Source organism: Polyergus mexicanus, unplaced genomic scaffold, assembly GCF_030449975.1.
Source record: "Polyergus mexicanus isolate NDT 795.1 unplaced genomic scaffold, iyPolMexi1.0 SCAF_6, whole genome shotgun sequence".
In the NCBI taxonomy this organism is placed as follows: Eukaryota; Metazoa; Arthropoda; class Insecta; order Hymenoptera; family Formicidae; genus Polyergus; species Polyergus mexicanus.
The window spans coordinates 1,598,526-1,615,098 of record NW_027223326.1 but is presented as its reverse complement, the minus strand read 5'-3'; the positions used below and the strand labels follow the sequence as shown (position 1 = coordinate 1,615,098).

Below are 16,573 nucleotides of genomic sequence, written 5' to 3'. Positions count from 1 at the left end.
TAAATAAAATCAAACATACGCATAAAAAATGAAAACATTTTGTGAAAAAATAATATACAGAGTGTTCCATTTTAATCTCCTCAGGCAAATATCTCAAAAACCAAGCCCGGGAGAGAAAAATGTTTCGGACAAAAGTTGTTTGGTTTCGAGGGGGCCGTAAGATTGTGACAATGATTTGACCTTGAAAAATTATTTGAAGGTCACGTGAAGGTCAACTTTAAAATCTTAAATAGAAATCCCCATTTTTTATTTAGTACTCTTGTAGCTGACATCGAGAGCTTTCCAAAACATTATAATAAAGTATTTTTTTATTAAGTACTTTTTGAGTTATTTTATATTTTAATCTGACATATTTTGATATAAAAAATTAAATATCTCGTAAAATATTTAGTTTTTGATAATCTTACCGTAATACTTCTATGTACAGAATAATGAGACGATTCTCTCATATTTTTGACGAATGTATCTTTTTACACGATTATATTCTGTAATTTCGACTTATATTATGTAACTACTCGCTTTCCAGGCACTTTGCTTGCGCGTACACGAACTCGATTGACCCAAGAATCGTTTTCTCACAACACGACAAATTTCAGTTTACAGTTCTGATTTGTCAGCAAACCGGAATCTTGTGTGTCGGTAGCCGACAATTGAAATATGCTGTCTCGTGAAAAATCGAGTTTGCTTTTCGATCGTCGTGCACGCTTTGTACGGTGGTGTCTGTGTTTTGTTATCGGACGTTGCGAAAAGAATTGAAAATTGATGGTGCAATACTTGACGGCACGTGTGAGTGACCTCAATTGACATCGCTTAAATTGCAATATGTACGAAATACATATGATTGAAGAGAGGAAACGATGAAACGAAACGATAAATTACACTAATATTGCATATTACGAAAGTTGAATGATTGCAATAACAAGCAAAAAATTTTTTCCCCAAAAAGCACGAGATTGAAAAGAATTTTTTAAATATTTAATATATTTGTGAAGTACATCTATTTTTTCAAACTAAAATCCTTTAAATATTAAAACTTATTTGAAAGTAACTGGAACATAAAATTCTTCGATTAATTTAACTTGTGACATTTCATTCCAAGTCACATTCTCTGATTTTTTATTTGATTACGATTCGAAAATTACTATACATCGATATCGAAACAAACGGCATTCTTCAATCATACTTTATATTTTGTTGGAAAAAAAAAAAATTTTATATTATATATTAAAATGCGTTACATAAGAAGCCACTCTGTATAATATAAAATAGGACATCGTGTGACGATCATCTAAAAGATTAACAATTCCAGTCATCATATCCTCTCACGGCCGCACATCCTCGCCGCTATTTTTATGGCACTCATTATCCTCGCTATGAGCGTCGCAACTTGCGGTCGTAATTTTTCACTTAGATCTCGCCGCACTTCCGGTCGCGGCGAATGACGTCGCAACGAACGGGGGGGCGCCTGTTGGTTCCCGCGAAATTGCGGGAGCATTTCTGGAAACGGAATGAGTAGCAGGCACGTCGTCCGATCCGATCGTGCTCCTATCGTGAGTCATCGTCGCTTCGACGATGAAATCATGAGATCGCCATGTGAATCGCTCCCATATCCTTTCTACGTATCAGAGAGCAAGAATGTTTTTTTTTTTTTTTTTTTTTTTTTTTTTTTTATTAAATTTTGTTTAATTTCATAAACGCGACATGCGGGCGGAGATCTTTTTTGCTTTGCGACGTAACCAATGAAGATCGAGCGGCGTGGATCTCGCTCGTGATTCATATCGCAGGCCTCTCTGGAAGGAGAAGACTGGAGATGTGTCAAGAGTCGCCTCGCGATCTCGCCCGCGACTAATTATCGCGGCTGGACGTGAATTAAGGACGTAAACCTAAACGACGTCGCCGCCGTGGTCATAAGCTCGCGGAGCCGACGCTGACACTATCGGCGGCCCCGATCTCTCTTTCCTACGCTTCTCTCTTTTCGCCTCTCTTTACGTACGCGAGAAATACAAGTCGGTCTCTTCACCCTCGAGCGAAGCAATCTCGAGCTCGTTATCTCGCGCGCCGCTGGAACATGCGTCGTTCCTTCGACCAATTTGCATCCGCAACTGCGTCTTTGTAAAGCGTGTGAAGAAATTGAAGTCGTCATTTTTTGACATATTAATCATTATAGAAATACGTACATATTATATATGAAGAGATGATGCGTTAGATAAGCTTTCATCAATAATAAGAATTTTATTGCAATATTAATTGAAATGTCTAAAATGTAATAATATACATGTATAAAATATATAATAATATTATTACAGAATTTTTGTGTGAAGAATATGACAAAAGTGTTTTTTTTTGTTTTTTTTTGTTTTTTTTGGGTTATATATCTAAATATTACGGAATTCTGGAGTGAGAATTAATATTTAAAATATTAATTATTAATTTTCACTCAGAAATTAATTATTAAAATTAATAATAAACATAAACATAATCGCAAATAACGTCAAAGACGTAAAATTATCTTCCTATATCAAATAAATACGCTCTAGACTATGAGGTAAGAAAATATATATTAAATAAATTGAATATATTAATATACAGGGTGTCCCATTTTAAAGGACCCACTCAAATATCTCAGAAACACTGCGTTAAATCGAAAAATGTTTCAAACAAAAGTTGTGTGGCTTCAAGGGGGCCATAAGATGGTGACAATGATGTGACCTTGAAAAATCATTTGAAGGTCATGTGAAGGTCAACTTTAAAATCTTAAATAGAAACCCCCATTTTTTATTTAGTATTCTTGTAGCTGACATCGAGAGCTTTCCAAAACACTATAATAAAGTATTTTTTCATTAAGTACTTTTTGAGTTATTTTATATTTTAATCTGACATATTTTGATATAAAAAATTAAATATCTCGTAAAATATTCAGTTTTCGATAATTTTACCGTAATACTGCTATGTACAGAATAATAAGACAAATTGATTAGTGCCAAAAAAAAACAAATAATTGTTTAAAAAAATACATTGTAAATAATTTTCTTAAAAACAATTTTTTTTTTATGCTAATTGATTTGTATCATTATTCTGTACATAGAAGTATTACGGTAAGATTATCAAAAACTAAATATTTTAAATATTTAATTTTTATTTAATTTTTTATTTTAGTGTTTTAGAAAGCTCTCGATGTCAGCTACAAGAATACTAAATAAAAAATGGGGGTTTCTATTTAAGATTTTAAAGTTGACCTTCACGTGACCTTCAAATAATTTTTCAAGGTCAAATCATTGTCACCATCTTACGGCCCTCTCGAAACCAAACAACTTTTGTCGGAAACATTTTTCGATTTAACGCAGTGTTTCTGAGATATTTGAGTGGGTCCCTTAAAATGGAACACCCTGTATATTAAATATATATATTTTCTTACATCATGCGATGGACATTTTGGTCCACCTGAACGTCTCGGAAGAATCGTTTTAAAGAGATCGCTATCAACACTCGCATTATCCTTTATCTCGCACTCTTGTCTCGAGCGGCACTTCATGCCGTTGGCGAGAATATTTTTGTCCCTTCGCGAGAATTAGAATTCGCGAAATAATTTGCAGCGAAATATCATGAAGAAAGCCGGGCCCGGGGCTCTGCAACTCGAGGTGAACACCGACGAGGAATGGCGACAGTTATTGAGTCGCACAGGCCTGATCGTTGTGGATGTGTACTCTGATTGGAGCGGACCATGCGCGGCCATGGCGAGTACCCTGAGGAAGATCAAGATAGAGGTAGGTGACGCGGTGGATTACGCGATCGCGCGAAACGATGACATCGATGATTTGGCGAGGTTCCGCGGTCGAAGCGAGCCCGCATGGATGTTCCTGCAGGACGGTAAGATGGTGAATCTGATGTTCGGCGCGCACTGTCCGCGTCTGCGGAAGCTGATGATGGACGAGATAAAAAGGATTCAGCACTTGGAGAGTTCAAAGTGGCGACTGAGCGTGAGCGAACGTGCCCCCGAGGAGGAAGTTCGATGGCGGGCGCAGGAAGCCGTCAGGTGATTGAAAAGGAATCGGTATCGCAAAGTCCAGAAGCTTCCAATCTTCGATCTTGATTAATAATATATCTCGATAATCGTGAGACACAGATTAGAGATTGAACAGTGACGTTTCGCAGATAAACTTAAAACGACGACGAGGTAACTTCGTTTCGCGTATTCTAAATTTTTGTTTCAACCGATCGCGATATTTTTTTACTCGAGACGATTCCGCAATGTCGCCGCGAGATTAATAAAGCTTTCGCGGTTGCGACAAAAAAAAAAGAAAGGAACGCGAGATCGCGTGTATTCACGCAAGAATTGTCTCCGTGAAAAGGCGAGCGCTGGAGGAGAAGGAACAGGCGAGAGATGAGGCCGAAAGGTTGGAAAGATACGAGCGATTTATGTCGTACATGGCGGTCGAGCTATGCGAGAATACAGTGCTGGTACTTTATCCGTGGGTCTTCAAGGACGAGCGCGGCAGACCGCGGGACAAGTTGCAGAGTCCGCCGTATACGGAGCTCGTGCAGGATCTCTTCAGACAGTGCTTCGATGTGCAGGAGGAGCTGCGTATCCAACTGAACGAGGACACGATCGAGAGGATGTTTGTCGAGAGTGGCGTCGACATCGCAAAGGAATTGATAAAAGGTGAATTACGGTAAACGAGGCATTCGCGATAACAGCCACTAGATCTGTGACATAATAATTGTCTGTGCACTAAAATGTATTATTCTACAATATTAATCATATCTTCTACATTTGATCGCATTCTCCTCTTATGAAATATTTTCACTTTGAAATTATATGAAAAAATTCGCGCGAACGCGATCCTTCAGGACTGACAGACGGGAGATGCATGGCGATCAGGCTAAAAGGTAAACCGCCGCATCCGGATTGGCCGGTGCGTTATCCGCACGAATGTCCGGAACGCGATTCGATGAAATGCCCGATTCGTACGATCGATGACATCGAGAATTATCTCATCAGCATCATCGCAACGCAACCGCCGCCGCTTATGCAAACTGGAATCGGCGGCGGCGTGCCTCTGTCTAGACCTACGTACGACAATGTGCCTTACATTGAGAGACATGTATACGTGCACGAACCGGACCCGGAAATTCAGGGTGACATGCGGCGCGTGCATCCCGCCGTTTGGGTACCACCTCAAGTACGATAAAGTCAGAGAATATTAATTGAAAGTCAATTAAAATCAAATATAAATTTCATATAATGATAAATATATATATTGGATGATTGCATAAGTTCGTGCCCGATTTTCATAGATGGCATTAAGTTGCTGCATGGCGGAGTTCTATTGTTTTCGTGTGGTAATTGTTGCTTACACCGAATAGATGACGTTGTCTTATGTCAATTTAGCGTCAGACATTGTTCAGATAAGTCCATTTGTGCATAAGAGAAATCATTAAAAATGGAGAACGAAAGGTGCATTTGCGGCATGTAACGCTATATGAATTTCGGAAAGGCGTGAGTGTTGGGATTGCAGAAAAAAATATTCAAAGCGTTTATTTGGACCGCGATCCTGCTCTCCGAACAGTAAAAAGTGGTTTGGCAGATTTCGAAATGGTGATTTCAACATGGAGGATCAACCCCGCTCTGGACGGCCTTCTGGCATTAATGATGACATTGTGCATGCCATATACCCGTATTCATAGTCCTTCCTTATTTTAAGGACGGAGGAAGCCTCCATGAAGGATTCCTTGAATCTGCAAGGCCACCTTGCTTCATAGATGGACCTCGAGTCTCCCTTTCAGAAGGAAGGAATATTTTAGGGATTTTTAGTGACCGACTGGAGGCAGCACCGTTTTATGCTGCCTGCGACTAATTTCATATAATACATATGAAAACTTTTTCGTATTTTCAAAAAATTCCACGGGATTTTCCCAATCGCGAATGTATCTTTTCGGAATCCGCCACAGAATCCGATTCTTTGGATTTTCGTCTTCAAATCCATCGTCAGAATCATTTAAAAATTCATTGTCCATTATCCCTTTTTCCTTTATACACTTTCAGTTTGAGAGCGCGACAACAAATAACCACAAAACCACAAATGTAACGAAACTAACTTTTGGAGGTTATATTTGGTTATATCCTGCGTATCGTCTGCTAAAAAGGTCGCATCACTCCTCAAGGAAGCTCGTGACCTTCCTTGAGATAAGGGAGCCAATAAGATTCCTTGTTCGGTCAAAGAAAGTTTATGAAACGTGGAACGAGGAACAAGGAATCCTTATTCCTCAAGGACGGACTATGAATACGGGTATTAGTGGAAAGAAACCCAAGGATTACAACTGAGGATATTGCTGAGAGGCTGAACATCGATAATTCAACCGCTTTTCGTCATTTAAAAAAGCTTGGATACATTTCCAAGCTTGATACGCGGGTGCCGCATCTCCTGACTGAAAGGAATAAGCTGCAGGAAAACTGCAGGAATTGCAATGGGAAATTCTGCAGCACTCGCCGTATTCTCCAGATATTGCGCCTTCAGATTTTTATCTGTTCCGGTCTTTGCAGAATAGTTTAAATGGCAAGAATCTCAATTGCGAGGAAGCTGTCGAAAACCACCTTACAAACTTTTTTCAAGAAAAACCAAGTTTTTTCTTCAAAAATGGAATCGACAATCTTATAGATCGTTGGAAAACCATTGTAGAAAAGAATGGAGACTATATAATTGATTAATAAAAGTGTTATCTCTAAAATATAATCTATTGAAGTTTATATTTAAATCGGGCACGAACTTATGCAATCATCCAATATAATTATAAATAATTGCTTATATAAATTATAATTATTTACTGCAAAAAAAGTCACATTTTTCCAAAGAAAACATATTACTCTTATCGAAAATTAATTATTAATTGTGATTATATGGGTTACATGAGATCCTGGCTATTGCTCTCGCATAGGCTAGAAGCAAAATTCACGCCTTCAAGACTCTGTTTCCGGCTTACTTGGAGAAGGCTCATCCTTACGAGGAGCCGACACCTCCCCCGCCATTGTGCGCCTTCAAATTCGAAGCGTCGAAATTCAATGTCGTAAGAGATGCGTATAAAATGTATCGCGACGCAATCGAACACTTTGGCGCCTTCGAGTTCGATCAACCGCCTCGTGCGAGACGCCTCGCGTCCTCGCCCGAAGATTTCGAGAACAAGGTGCACCACCTTCCCTTTATTGTAATTTGACAACTCTAATCCGATAAAACACTTACTATATTAAATAATACACATAATTCCTTCTCTGCCGTAACTTAATACTACAATTTCGATAGAATTAATGGGGAATCAATTTTTTTTTTCTACCCGTATCATTTAACGATGCAATTCGTGATGGAAAATTTGCAAAAAAAGTATTTATGAAAGGTGAAGTACAAAACTGGCAGCGAGGTGTTCGTAATGATAATTCGAAGGATCAAGGAAGAAGTTTTCCTAGCCTTTGCTAGCATTGAGCCGTTCTTCGTGACAGAGGTTGACGAGGAAGCGCAAGGAATGTTAACGGAATATTTCCCCGAAGGAGCTGAGGATGTGATACTATTAGCGCTGGACGAACAGGAGGCACTTTACGAAGACGAAGAAGAAGAAGATTACGAAGAGGGGGAAGAAGAAGAGGAATTTGGAGAAAATAACGTTTAACCATTTGATCGATATAAAGGGATCTAATTATTTATTCCTATAAACAAAGAAATCTTTTTTTTTTTTTTTTAATGTTTATGTTTTTAGAAGAGAAAATACATAATAAAAATCGAAATTTTTTTTACTAATAATATTTATTAAAATGTGAAAGCAAAAATTCGTGAATGATAAGGTTAAAAAGAATTATGAAAATTTTTGCCATACGAAATGGACTCCTTATTCGACAACATTTACATTCTGCGCATGTTTTGGCAGCGATCGCCAATGTGCGATTACTCGCTGCGCTTGGCACAGCGTGTTTGCGTAAGTTTGGCGAAATACTAAACCAGCTCGTGGAAACTTATAAACGCAGCCATTCCGCTGCCAATTTTGATTTCGATTAAATCACGTCGAAATACTCGCAAAAAAATACACGAAAAAAGCAGCGAGAAAATACATTACGTTCGAAACTTTTTTTTTTTTTTTTTTAATTATAATGCGCTAAAGAATTCTAAGAATTTATATTTCATTGACTTCCATTTCAACTCAATTAAGTCTATATAATTTTAAATTTAATTTTTTTTAATTTAATATAATAATTTAATTTATATTTAATTAAATATTAATATTATTTGATTTAATTTTAATTCAATTTTATTTTAATATATATATAGTGTTAATTTTTGAATCTATAATATATCCCTTTTCATATATAATTTCTAATTTACTGCAATTTTTTATTTTTGATTTAACTCCTAGAAATTTTTAGAGATTTTCGCTTAGATACTGTTCGGAAGAAAAAAAACCCCGTAATATGCCATTATTAATTACGATAAAATCGCTCATAAATGCGCAAGAGTCGCTCTTTGCGCAAAATTTGTGCGTAATTTTGCAAATTCAATTGCACGAATAACCAATAAATTTCGTTTTGCGGCGAGATAATTTTCTTTACAATTAACCGCGCATCGGAGATCTTTGGGAAAAATTATTTTATATCGTTCTCTTCATGATTCTAATTTTCAATTAATTCTACCGATAAGTACTGTAGGATTTATTTTCTACGATTAGCATTATTAAATTTTTTGTCGCTTTTACAGTCTTTGCTAGTGGATGCGCTAAAGTGTCTTTTTTTTCCGAGAAGATAAAACGATAAAATCGCAACTGTATTTTTATTTGTAATAAAATTGCTATAACTTTACGATGAGAGCGAGAAAAAGAGGAAGATTGCTGGGATTGATCCTATCTCGCATTTTATCGCGAATGTATGATTGTTGTTTCATGTTTCGCGACATTTGCCTTATAATAATACTTACCTCACACATAATTGTAAATTTTTATATACGCTTAATACAATTATATATCTTTTTTTTATTTTAATTTATTAATTTTTTATTTTAATTTATATATGTGTGTGTGTGAATATCTTTCATTTTCATATCTCAGTGTATCTATTACAATATATTACAATTATTGTACAGTCGCTCTAAAATTCTATCTAGGCTATAAAAAGGCTTTTTTCATTATATTTAATAATTCACGGTCTTAATGATTCTTAATTGATTCCATTAATATGCAAATTTTAATGATTTGCCTAATACCTAATGATTCGTTCAAACACTATCGAGAATAAGATTTAATTAAATAAATCTCTAGTCACGAAGTAATTTTACATATTAATTCAATCTTTAATCGAATTATTTAATTAATTAAATTCATAATTAGCAAAATAATTTTGTCCTTCGTGATATATCTTTTTCTCGAATCTTCACATATCTAATGTAATTACTATGTACAAGGTATCTCAGGAGTTATGAGAAATGTCAAATGGAAACATCGCGACGTAACGCGACGGCATAAATCTTGTCAATGTCAAGCGTGCTCGACAAGTTGATCGAGAAAGAATGCGTAGAACAGTGATTCTTGTTCTTCCTTTCCCCCTCCCCCCTTTTATTCGCCGTCGTGGGACTGCCACGGTATTTGCCGCGGGCGATCAATTGCTTAAATACCGCTAATTATTGCACAAGCATTACATAAGTAAACAGCTGGATCTAGCAGGTGAGGGAGAAGAGGGTGGGAGGAAGCAACGGAGAAGGCAATAAAAAAGATGCAAATTTCCGCCACCGAGAGCAATTCACATCCATCATGCGTATTACGTGTGATTAACAATCCTCTCGTCTCCTCGTTCCTTCTCTCTCTCTCTCTCTCTCTCTCTTTATGACTATATCCTTCTTCAGTTTCATTCGAATAACACTTGAAATCTTATTTTATTTTGTTTGTAGGAAAACATTCGTGAAATAAGCGACGCTTAGTTTGAGGGGAAAAATATTTATATATATAATAATAATAATTTTATTCTTATATTTTATATGATTGCAATTTTATTTATATTAAAGTTGGCGCGCAAAACCAAGCTTATTAGAAAAAGAAAAAAGAAATATTTAATACATGAAGTTATTATAATGTAAAAACGTATTAGGTATATAAGAAGGAAATAATTATTATATTATTAATTAATATTTGATAAATAGAGAAAAGATTATATTTTACTATAACAAAGCGTACAAAATGTCGAAACAAGCCTAAATTGCAGCTGGAAAGGGCGAGGAGGATCATGATCGAGAAGTACGGCCTTGGCCTGCTTAAAGAAGAATGCTTTCTCGATGGAACATCTCTTCTTTATTTGGTAAGGAAATTATCATCGTAATTGTTCACCCGTCACCGAGTAAATAATTCATAAGATAATCATGATTGATTTGTTGACTTGAACTACGCGCCAAGTTCGAAATTCAAACAATAATCGACTTGAGGTGAAAGTACACGGATGATGAGGCGAATAGTATGGGATATTGTGCCAACAGACATAATCGTCGGCCTAATCGTTACGAATAATTTGATAATCCATATTTTCCTGCTTTTTCATTAAAGATGGTGTAAAAATTTTAATCGAGGTCACTAGCTTTGAGATATTGGGTGATTGCATAAGTTCGTGCCCGATTTAAATATAAACTTCAATAGATTATATTTTAGAGATAACACTTTTATTAATCAATTAATGGTTTTCCAACGATCTATAAGCTTGTCGATTCCATTTTTGAAGAAAGAACTTGCTTTTTCTTGAAAAAAGTTTGTAAGGTGGTTTTCGACAGCTTCCTCGCAATTGAGATTCTTGCCATTTAAACTATTCTGCGAAGACCGGAACAGATAAAAATCTGAAGGCGCAATATCTGGAGAATATGGCGGGTGCTGCAGAATTTCCCATTGCAACTCCTGCAGTTTTCCTGCAGCTTATTCCTTTCAGTCGGGAGATGCGGCACCCGCGTATCAAGCTTGGAAATGCATCCAAGCTTTTTTAAATGACGAAAAGCGGTTGAATTATCGATGTTCAGCCTCTCAGCAATATCCTCAGTTGTAATCCTTGGATTTCTTTCCACTAATACCCGTATTCATAATCCGTCCTTGAGGAATAAGGATTCCTTGTTCCTCGTTCCACGTTTCATAAACTTTCCTTGACCGAACAAGGAATCTTATTGGCTCCCTTATCTCAAGGAAGGTCATGAGCTTCCTTGAGGAGTGATGCGACCTTTTTAGCAGACAATACGCAGGATATAACCAAATATAACCTCCAAAAGTTAGTTTCGTTACATTTGTGGTTTTGTGGTTATTTGTTGTCGCGCTTTCAAACTGAAAGTGTATAAAGGAAAAAGGGATAATGGACAATGAATTTTTAAATGATTCTGACGATGGATTTGAAGACGAAAATCCAGAGAATCGGATTCTGTGGCGGATTCCGAAAAGATACATTCGCGATTGGGAAAATCCCGTGGAATTTTTTGAAGATACGAAAAAGTTTTCATATGTATTATATGAAATTAGTTGCAGGCAGCATAAAACGGTGCTGCCTCCAGTCGGTCACTAAAAATCCCTAAAATATTCCTTCTTTCTGAAAGGGAGACTCGAGGTCCATCTATGAAGCAAGGTGGCCTTGCAGATTCAAGGAATCCTTCATGGAGGTTTCCTCCGTCCTTAAAATAAGGAAGGACTATGAATACGGGTATATGGCATGCACAATGTCATCATCAATGCCAGAAGGCCGTCCAGAGCGGGGTTGATCCTCCATGTTGAAATCACCATTTCGAAATCTGCCAAATCACTTTTTGACTGTTCGGAGAGCAGGAGCGCGGTCCAAATAAACGCTTTGAATATTTTTTTCTGCAATCCCAATACTCACGCCTTTCCGAAATTCATATAGCATTACATGCCGCAAATGCACCTTCCGTTCTCCATTTTTAATGATTTCTCTTATGCACAAATGGACTTATCTGAACAATGTCTGACGCTAAATTGACATAAGACAACGTCATCTATTCGGTGTAAGCAACAATTACCACACGAAAACAATAGAACTCCGCCATGCGGTAACTTAATGCCATCTATGAAAATCGGGCACGAACTTGTGCAATCATCCAATACTTTATATAGTTTATATGCATTGGAAATTTTATTTTGTAATAATGAGATTATAAAATCCACGAGAGAGATCAAATTATATTTCACGAATTTTTAAAATTTGTGAATACTTGTGCTTTTTTAATATTGGAATAAGCGAACTAAAAGTTATTTAATATTAAAAACTTGCAATTACGAGAACTTTTCTCGAGGAAAGATACGTTTTTTTCTCTTATCCGGGAAGACACATTTGGTGACTGCGCGACACGCTCGTACACTCGAACGCATACAGGAGTATATGAATGCACGCCCAACCCGTTGGTCGCCGTGCTCCCTTTTCACTTTCCGTTTGCCGCTTATCGTTTTCTTTCCGGAACGCTCGTCGCAAATAAGAGCCGTCGTCGTCGTTCGGAATTAATGTCGTCGAGACGCCCGAACCTGACTCATCGACGCCTACTAGCTGTCGATCTTCCTGACAACAGGATCTGTCGCGTAAAATTCTCGGTTCTTGGAATACATACGGAAAATGTCTCTATTCGCTTCTTTTATTTTTAAATAAATAATAAATGAATTAAGGAAATATATAAAAGTATTATAAATAAATATAATTTACATTATAAATAATATATGAATATTCTATAAAAATTATTTAGTAAATTGATTATAGAGTGAGAATTAATTTTTATTTATTATGCACGTGTATATATTTTTGTCTCACGCTTATTTATCACATATTGTTTTTCCGGATTTTACCATCGATTACACCATCGCTGATCGCTGACCATTACAGAATTCGCTTCCGTTCCAATTTCGTTGGAATTTTGCCTTGGAAAAAGAAAACACCGATCAGTACGCTATTTCTCATATCTTTATCAGATGCAATTTGTCGAAATTATCCTTCCGAGAATCCTTTAGAAATTTTTCTATTACGATGTTTCTGAAAGAAAGATTTTCACCGATGGAAAAGTCGGTGAAAAATGATGGTCACGTTCAACTTTCTCTTTTATATATAAATGTTATCTACAAAAGAAAAAAGGTTATACATGTGACGTTCTGACACATGTGCGGTTCGAGGAATGCATCACCAAATACCAAATTTCACTTTTCAAACGAATTATACATCGTTTCCGGGAACTTGAACAGATTAAATTTCTAAAGAAAATTAAATATAGTTGTCACACGAAGCAAATAAATGAACGAAATCTCTGTTAAATAAAGAGCAATTTTCAGTTGAACCTTTCAATCGAAACATATGATAGAATATGAGTGAACGTAAACTCGTTGCATTTCGAAATTGCTTATCATCGTATACCCAGTGATTCTATATAGAATTGCTATCAATTCCAGAAAGAAGAAAAAAAAATCAATTAATTGCCATCCTTTGCGAAAATTATTTCCGAAATTACAATTCTCCGGCTAGAACGAATATTCGTACAAGGTGATACTTGCTTACTAATGCAAATCGTTTCACCATATTTTGGCATGTTCAGCGATCTCGTCGATCGTTTTATGCACACTTACGAAAGGTATTGAACACTCGTCACCCCGTATTTCCATAACATCCCCCCACTGTCACGCTCCACTGACATCGGCGTTCTCAGATCGGATCGATCCCAGTCATCGCAAGTAGCGACGATGAATCGATCTCGTTATCATTCCACGGTATCGTGGCCGATCCTACCACGATGTTGGTCCTGTCCGACTTCCAATGGTCGGCGTTCTATCCCTCCTCGGGATGTCCTGCGACACATCCCTCCGAGTTCGAAGGTCACGTTAACGATCACCGCTATCCGGCGTCCCCCTCAAGAGGGCCCCGTTCGTTTCGATCCCCTGGAGTAGGGAGGCTTTATATAGCATCGTCGCCGACGCGCTCTCCTTCAGTACTCTCGCGCGCGTCCATCTCGTAGGTGCCACGGTCTGTCGCTGCTGTTCAGTTTACCACTTGGGGATTCCTTGGTGTGAAAAAAATATTTCTTCCACGCAACTTAACGTTTTATGAAAGGAAAATCTTCCGAGAAGAATTATTTTATCGGATATGTGTTTCGTTCGATAGAAATGAAAATGACAAGCCCCGACATTCGACATTTAACAAACGTCAAAACGGGATCTTGGAGTAGTGGCGCTTGAAGAGGAAATTTATTCGGCGTGTTCTGCGTCAATCTCAGAGAAATAAATGTAAATATTTACGATTGATTTTTACCAATTCTTCACGATATCCTCGGGCTTTGGTACATTCATATTCAGCATTATTCATACTACGGTTAAGAATCTCTTCGGCGAGGAAAATTTATATAGCAGAAATTCATACGCAACAAGGTTCCGCCTGATTCGTCAAAGATCTCGCGGATTGCTGATGAATCCCTCAGCGGAGCATAATCCAAGGAAGAATTTTGAAATGGTCGCAATATTTCGAGACGAAGCGTGCGGATAAGTACGTTACACGTCGATGTTACACGAAGGACGACGAGCGACACTGACGATTGGATAAAAGAAGACTTCGGACTTGGGATCGCGAGGTGGAAGTCTAGCTAAAAGACAGCTAGCATAACAATGGTCGTCAACAAGATCAACATGTCGTCGTATTCCGCACCGTTGCGTACCTTCTTCTCGGGTCTTCAAACGAAGGTAAAAGGATCTTATTACAAGAGAAGATGTCGCATTACATTTCTATATCCATCGTATTTTATTAATCGGCTTTAATGATTCAAATTTATCTCCTCCCGTACTTTTAAATAATCGTAATTCAGGTTAACATTTCAGTTGATGTTTTAAATTATAAGAAATTTTGCATATTTCTCAAAAAATTCCGTTTTTAATAATTAAAATTCTAAAATTAATTGTTCTAATTGAAGAAAAAATCCGCTTGCTCTCTATCTCTAAAATTTCGTTTATAATAAATCCTTTTTTTTTTTTTCATGTCCTTTCAATTCGAAAGCAATCGTGTTGATATCTTACTTTTATGGGAGAAAAAAAAAACCATCGCAAATCGATCGCAGAATCTGAATAATAATTAAACTCTGGCAACATCCTATGTCTTAATCGTCAATATATGAGATCCCCATTACATGCAACGTTAAAAATATAAATCGGGTTATAAACCGATCGTCGATTCACGAGATTCGAAACTGAATCGAATTAATTAACCGTGGCTAATATTTTTTTCAAAAAGCGTACGAGTTTTTCTCTTAAAAATAACGGTGGGTGGGGGGAGGGGGGAGGGGGGCAGAATGAAGCGAAGGAAATAGCAGACACGCTGCTGCGGTATATTTTTCCCGATGATATTTTTGGCGCGTCGCTACATTTATGCTTGGCGAGCTGTGCAATCTTTTTTTGGTCGATGCCGAATTCAGCGAACAGCTGGTAGTAACTTATGTAATGGCGACAAACCACAAGTCGCTCTCTCTCTGTTTCTGATAGTTTATTAAATTCTCGTCTCTGCGAAAACGAGACTTCTTTTTTCTGCCAACGCAAACGTCACCAAGAATGACAGACACGTCGTTTTATTTATTGCGAAATTAAAACGTCAATTATATATTTTTCATGTTGATGCAAAACAATTTTTTCCTCTTCGATATACATGCTAATGCGCAAAACAAATCTTACGTGATACGAAACTAGTATCCTTATACGATTCTCATAAAAGTCTAAAATACTGTATAATAAGTGACCTTTATTAAGAATGTCTCCTTGGTGGAAAAGATTTGCAGGATTTTCAATATCAGTTGTGATTAAATTAACTTAGCCAGTTACATAATTGAGAAATAAAGTTTGATAAAAAAAAAAAATGATCTTCTCTATTAAACATTTATTTTCTCAATATTTCTTTTTAGCATCGTCTATTAATCAAACATTTTTTGATATTTTAGCATTTGATATTTATTGAAAGTTTTATTTGCATTTTATTCATGTATTCCGATATGTTTATTATCAATGTATTATGTATAAATATTTTACTATTCATAATTTATCGAATATTCAGTTCACAAAACGTATCAATTAATCGATTCACATATTTTCTACTACATATCAATTTGTCGATGCTGTTTGCCTTGACTTCCCCATTTATTAAAGATGTTTCATATCTCTAGCTATAAATTCGTATTAATATTACTGAATTAATTGCACGCTGAGGAAACAGTGGAAATTCACATATATACTAAGAGAATTACGAGATGCATCTTCAAGTGTGCAATATAATTTTCTCGCGGACCGTAGTAATTTCGCGTTGTATTTAGGTCTCGTTATATTTAGAGTGATTTTCTTGTAGTAGAAAAGCATTTGTCTCATCTCGTCTGGCTTCATTAGTGTCTTTTTCATGCTCTACTATTTTTTTTTTATTTCGTTTTATCGTAATATGTTGTTAATAACAATTTTACATTGTTATTATTGAAATGACGATGAGGCATTGAAGAAATTTATAATAATATTATAAATATATATTAATATATATATATATATATATATTATATATTATATATATGATATTTTTATT

General features: G+C 36.4%; 2 protein-coding genes across 4 annotated transcripts in view; both read left to right on the top strand.

Annotated features, from left to right (window-relative positions):
• The window catches only part of LOC138933855 (uncharacterized), a 48,742-nt gene extending 41,086 nt beyond the window's left edge, over window positions 1–7,656 (top strand). The window contains exons 3-7 of the mRNA XM_070296956.1: window positions 3,594–4,033; window positions 4,350–4,660; window positions 4,849–5,180; window positions 6,934–7,179; window positions 7,387–7,656. Coding sequence (XP_070153057.1) covers window positions 3,594–4,033; window positions 4,350–4,660; window positions 4,849–5,180; window positions 6,934–7,179; window positions 7,387–7,656 — 1,599 coding nt within the window. The remainder of the gene's footprint in view (window positions 1–3,593; window positions 4,034–4,349; window positions 4,661–4,848; window positions 5,181–6,933; window positions 7,180–7,386) is intronic.
• LOC138933852 (NAD(+) hydrolase sarm1-like) overlaps window positions 1–16,573 on the top strand; it is a 92,475-nt gene that overhangs the window by 28,279 nt on the left and 47,623 nt on the right. Inside the window, exon 1 of one of the 3 annotated variants that reach the window (XM_070296949.1) lies at window positions 13,924–14,706. The exons of the other annotated variants lie outside the window; for them this stretch is intronic. Coding sequence (XP_070153050.1) covers window positions 14,632–14,706 — 75 coding nt within the window. The 5' untranslated portion in view covers window positions 13,924–14,631. Of the gene's footprint in view, window positions 1–13,923; window positions 14,707–16,573 lie in introns of those variants that run through there. 3 annotated transcript variants of the gene reach the window in all.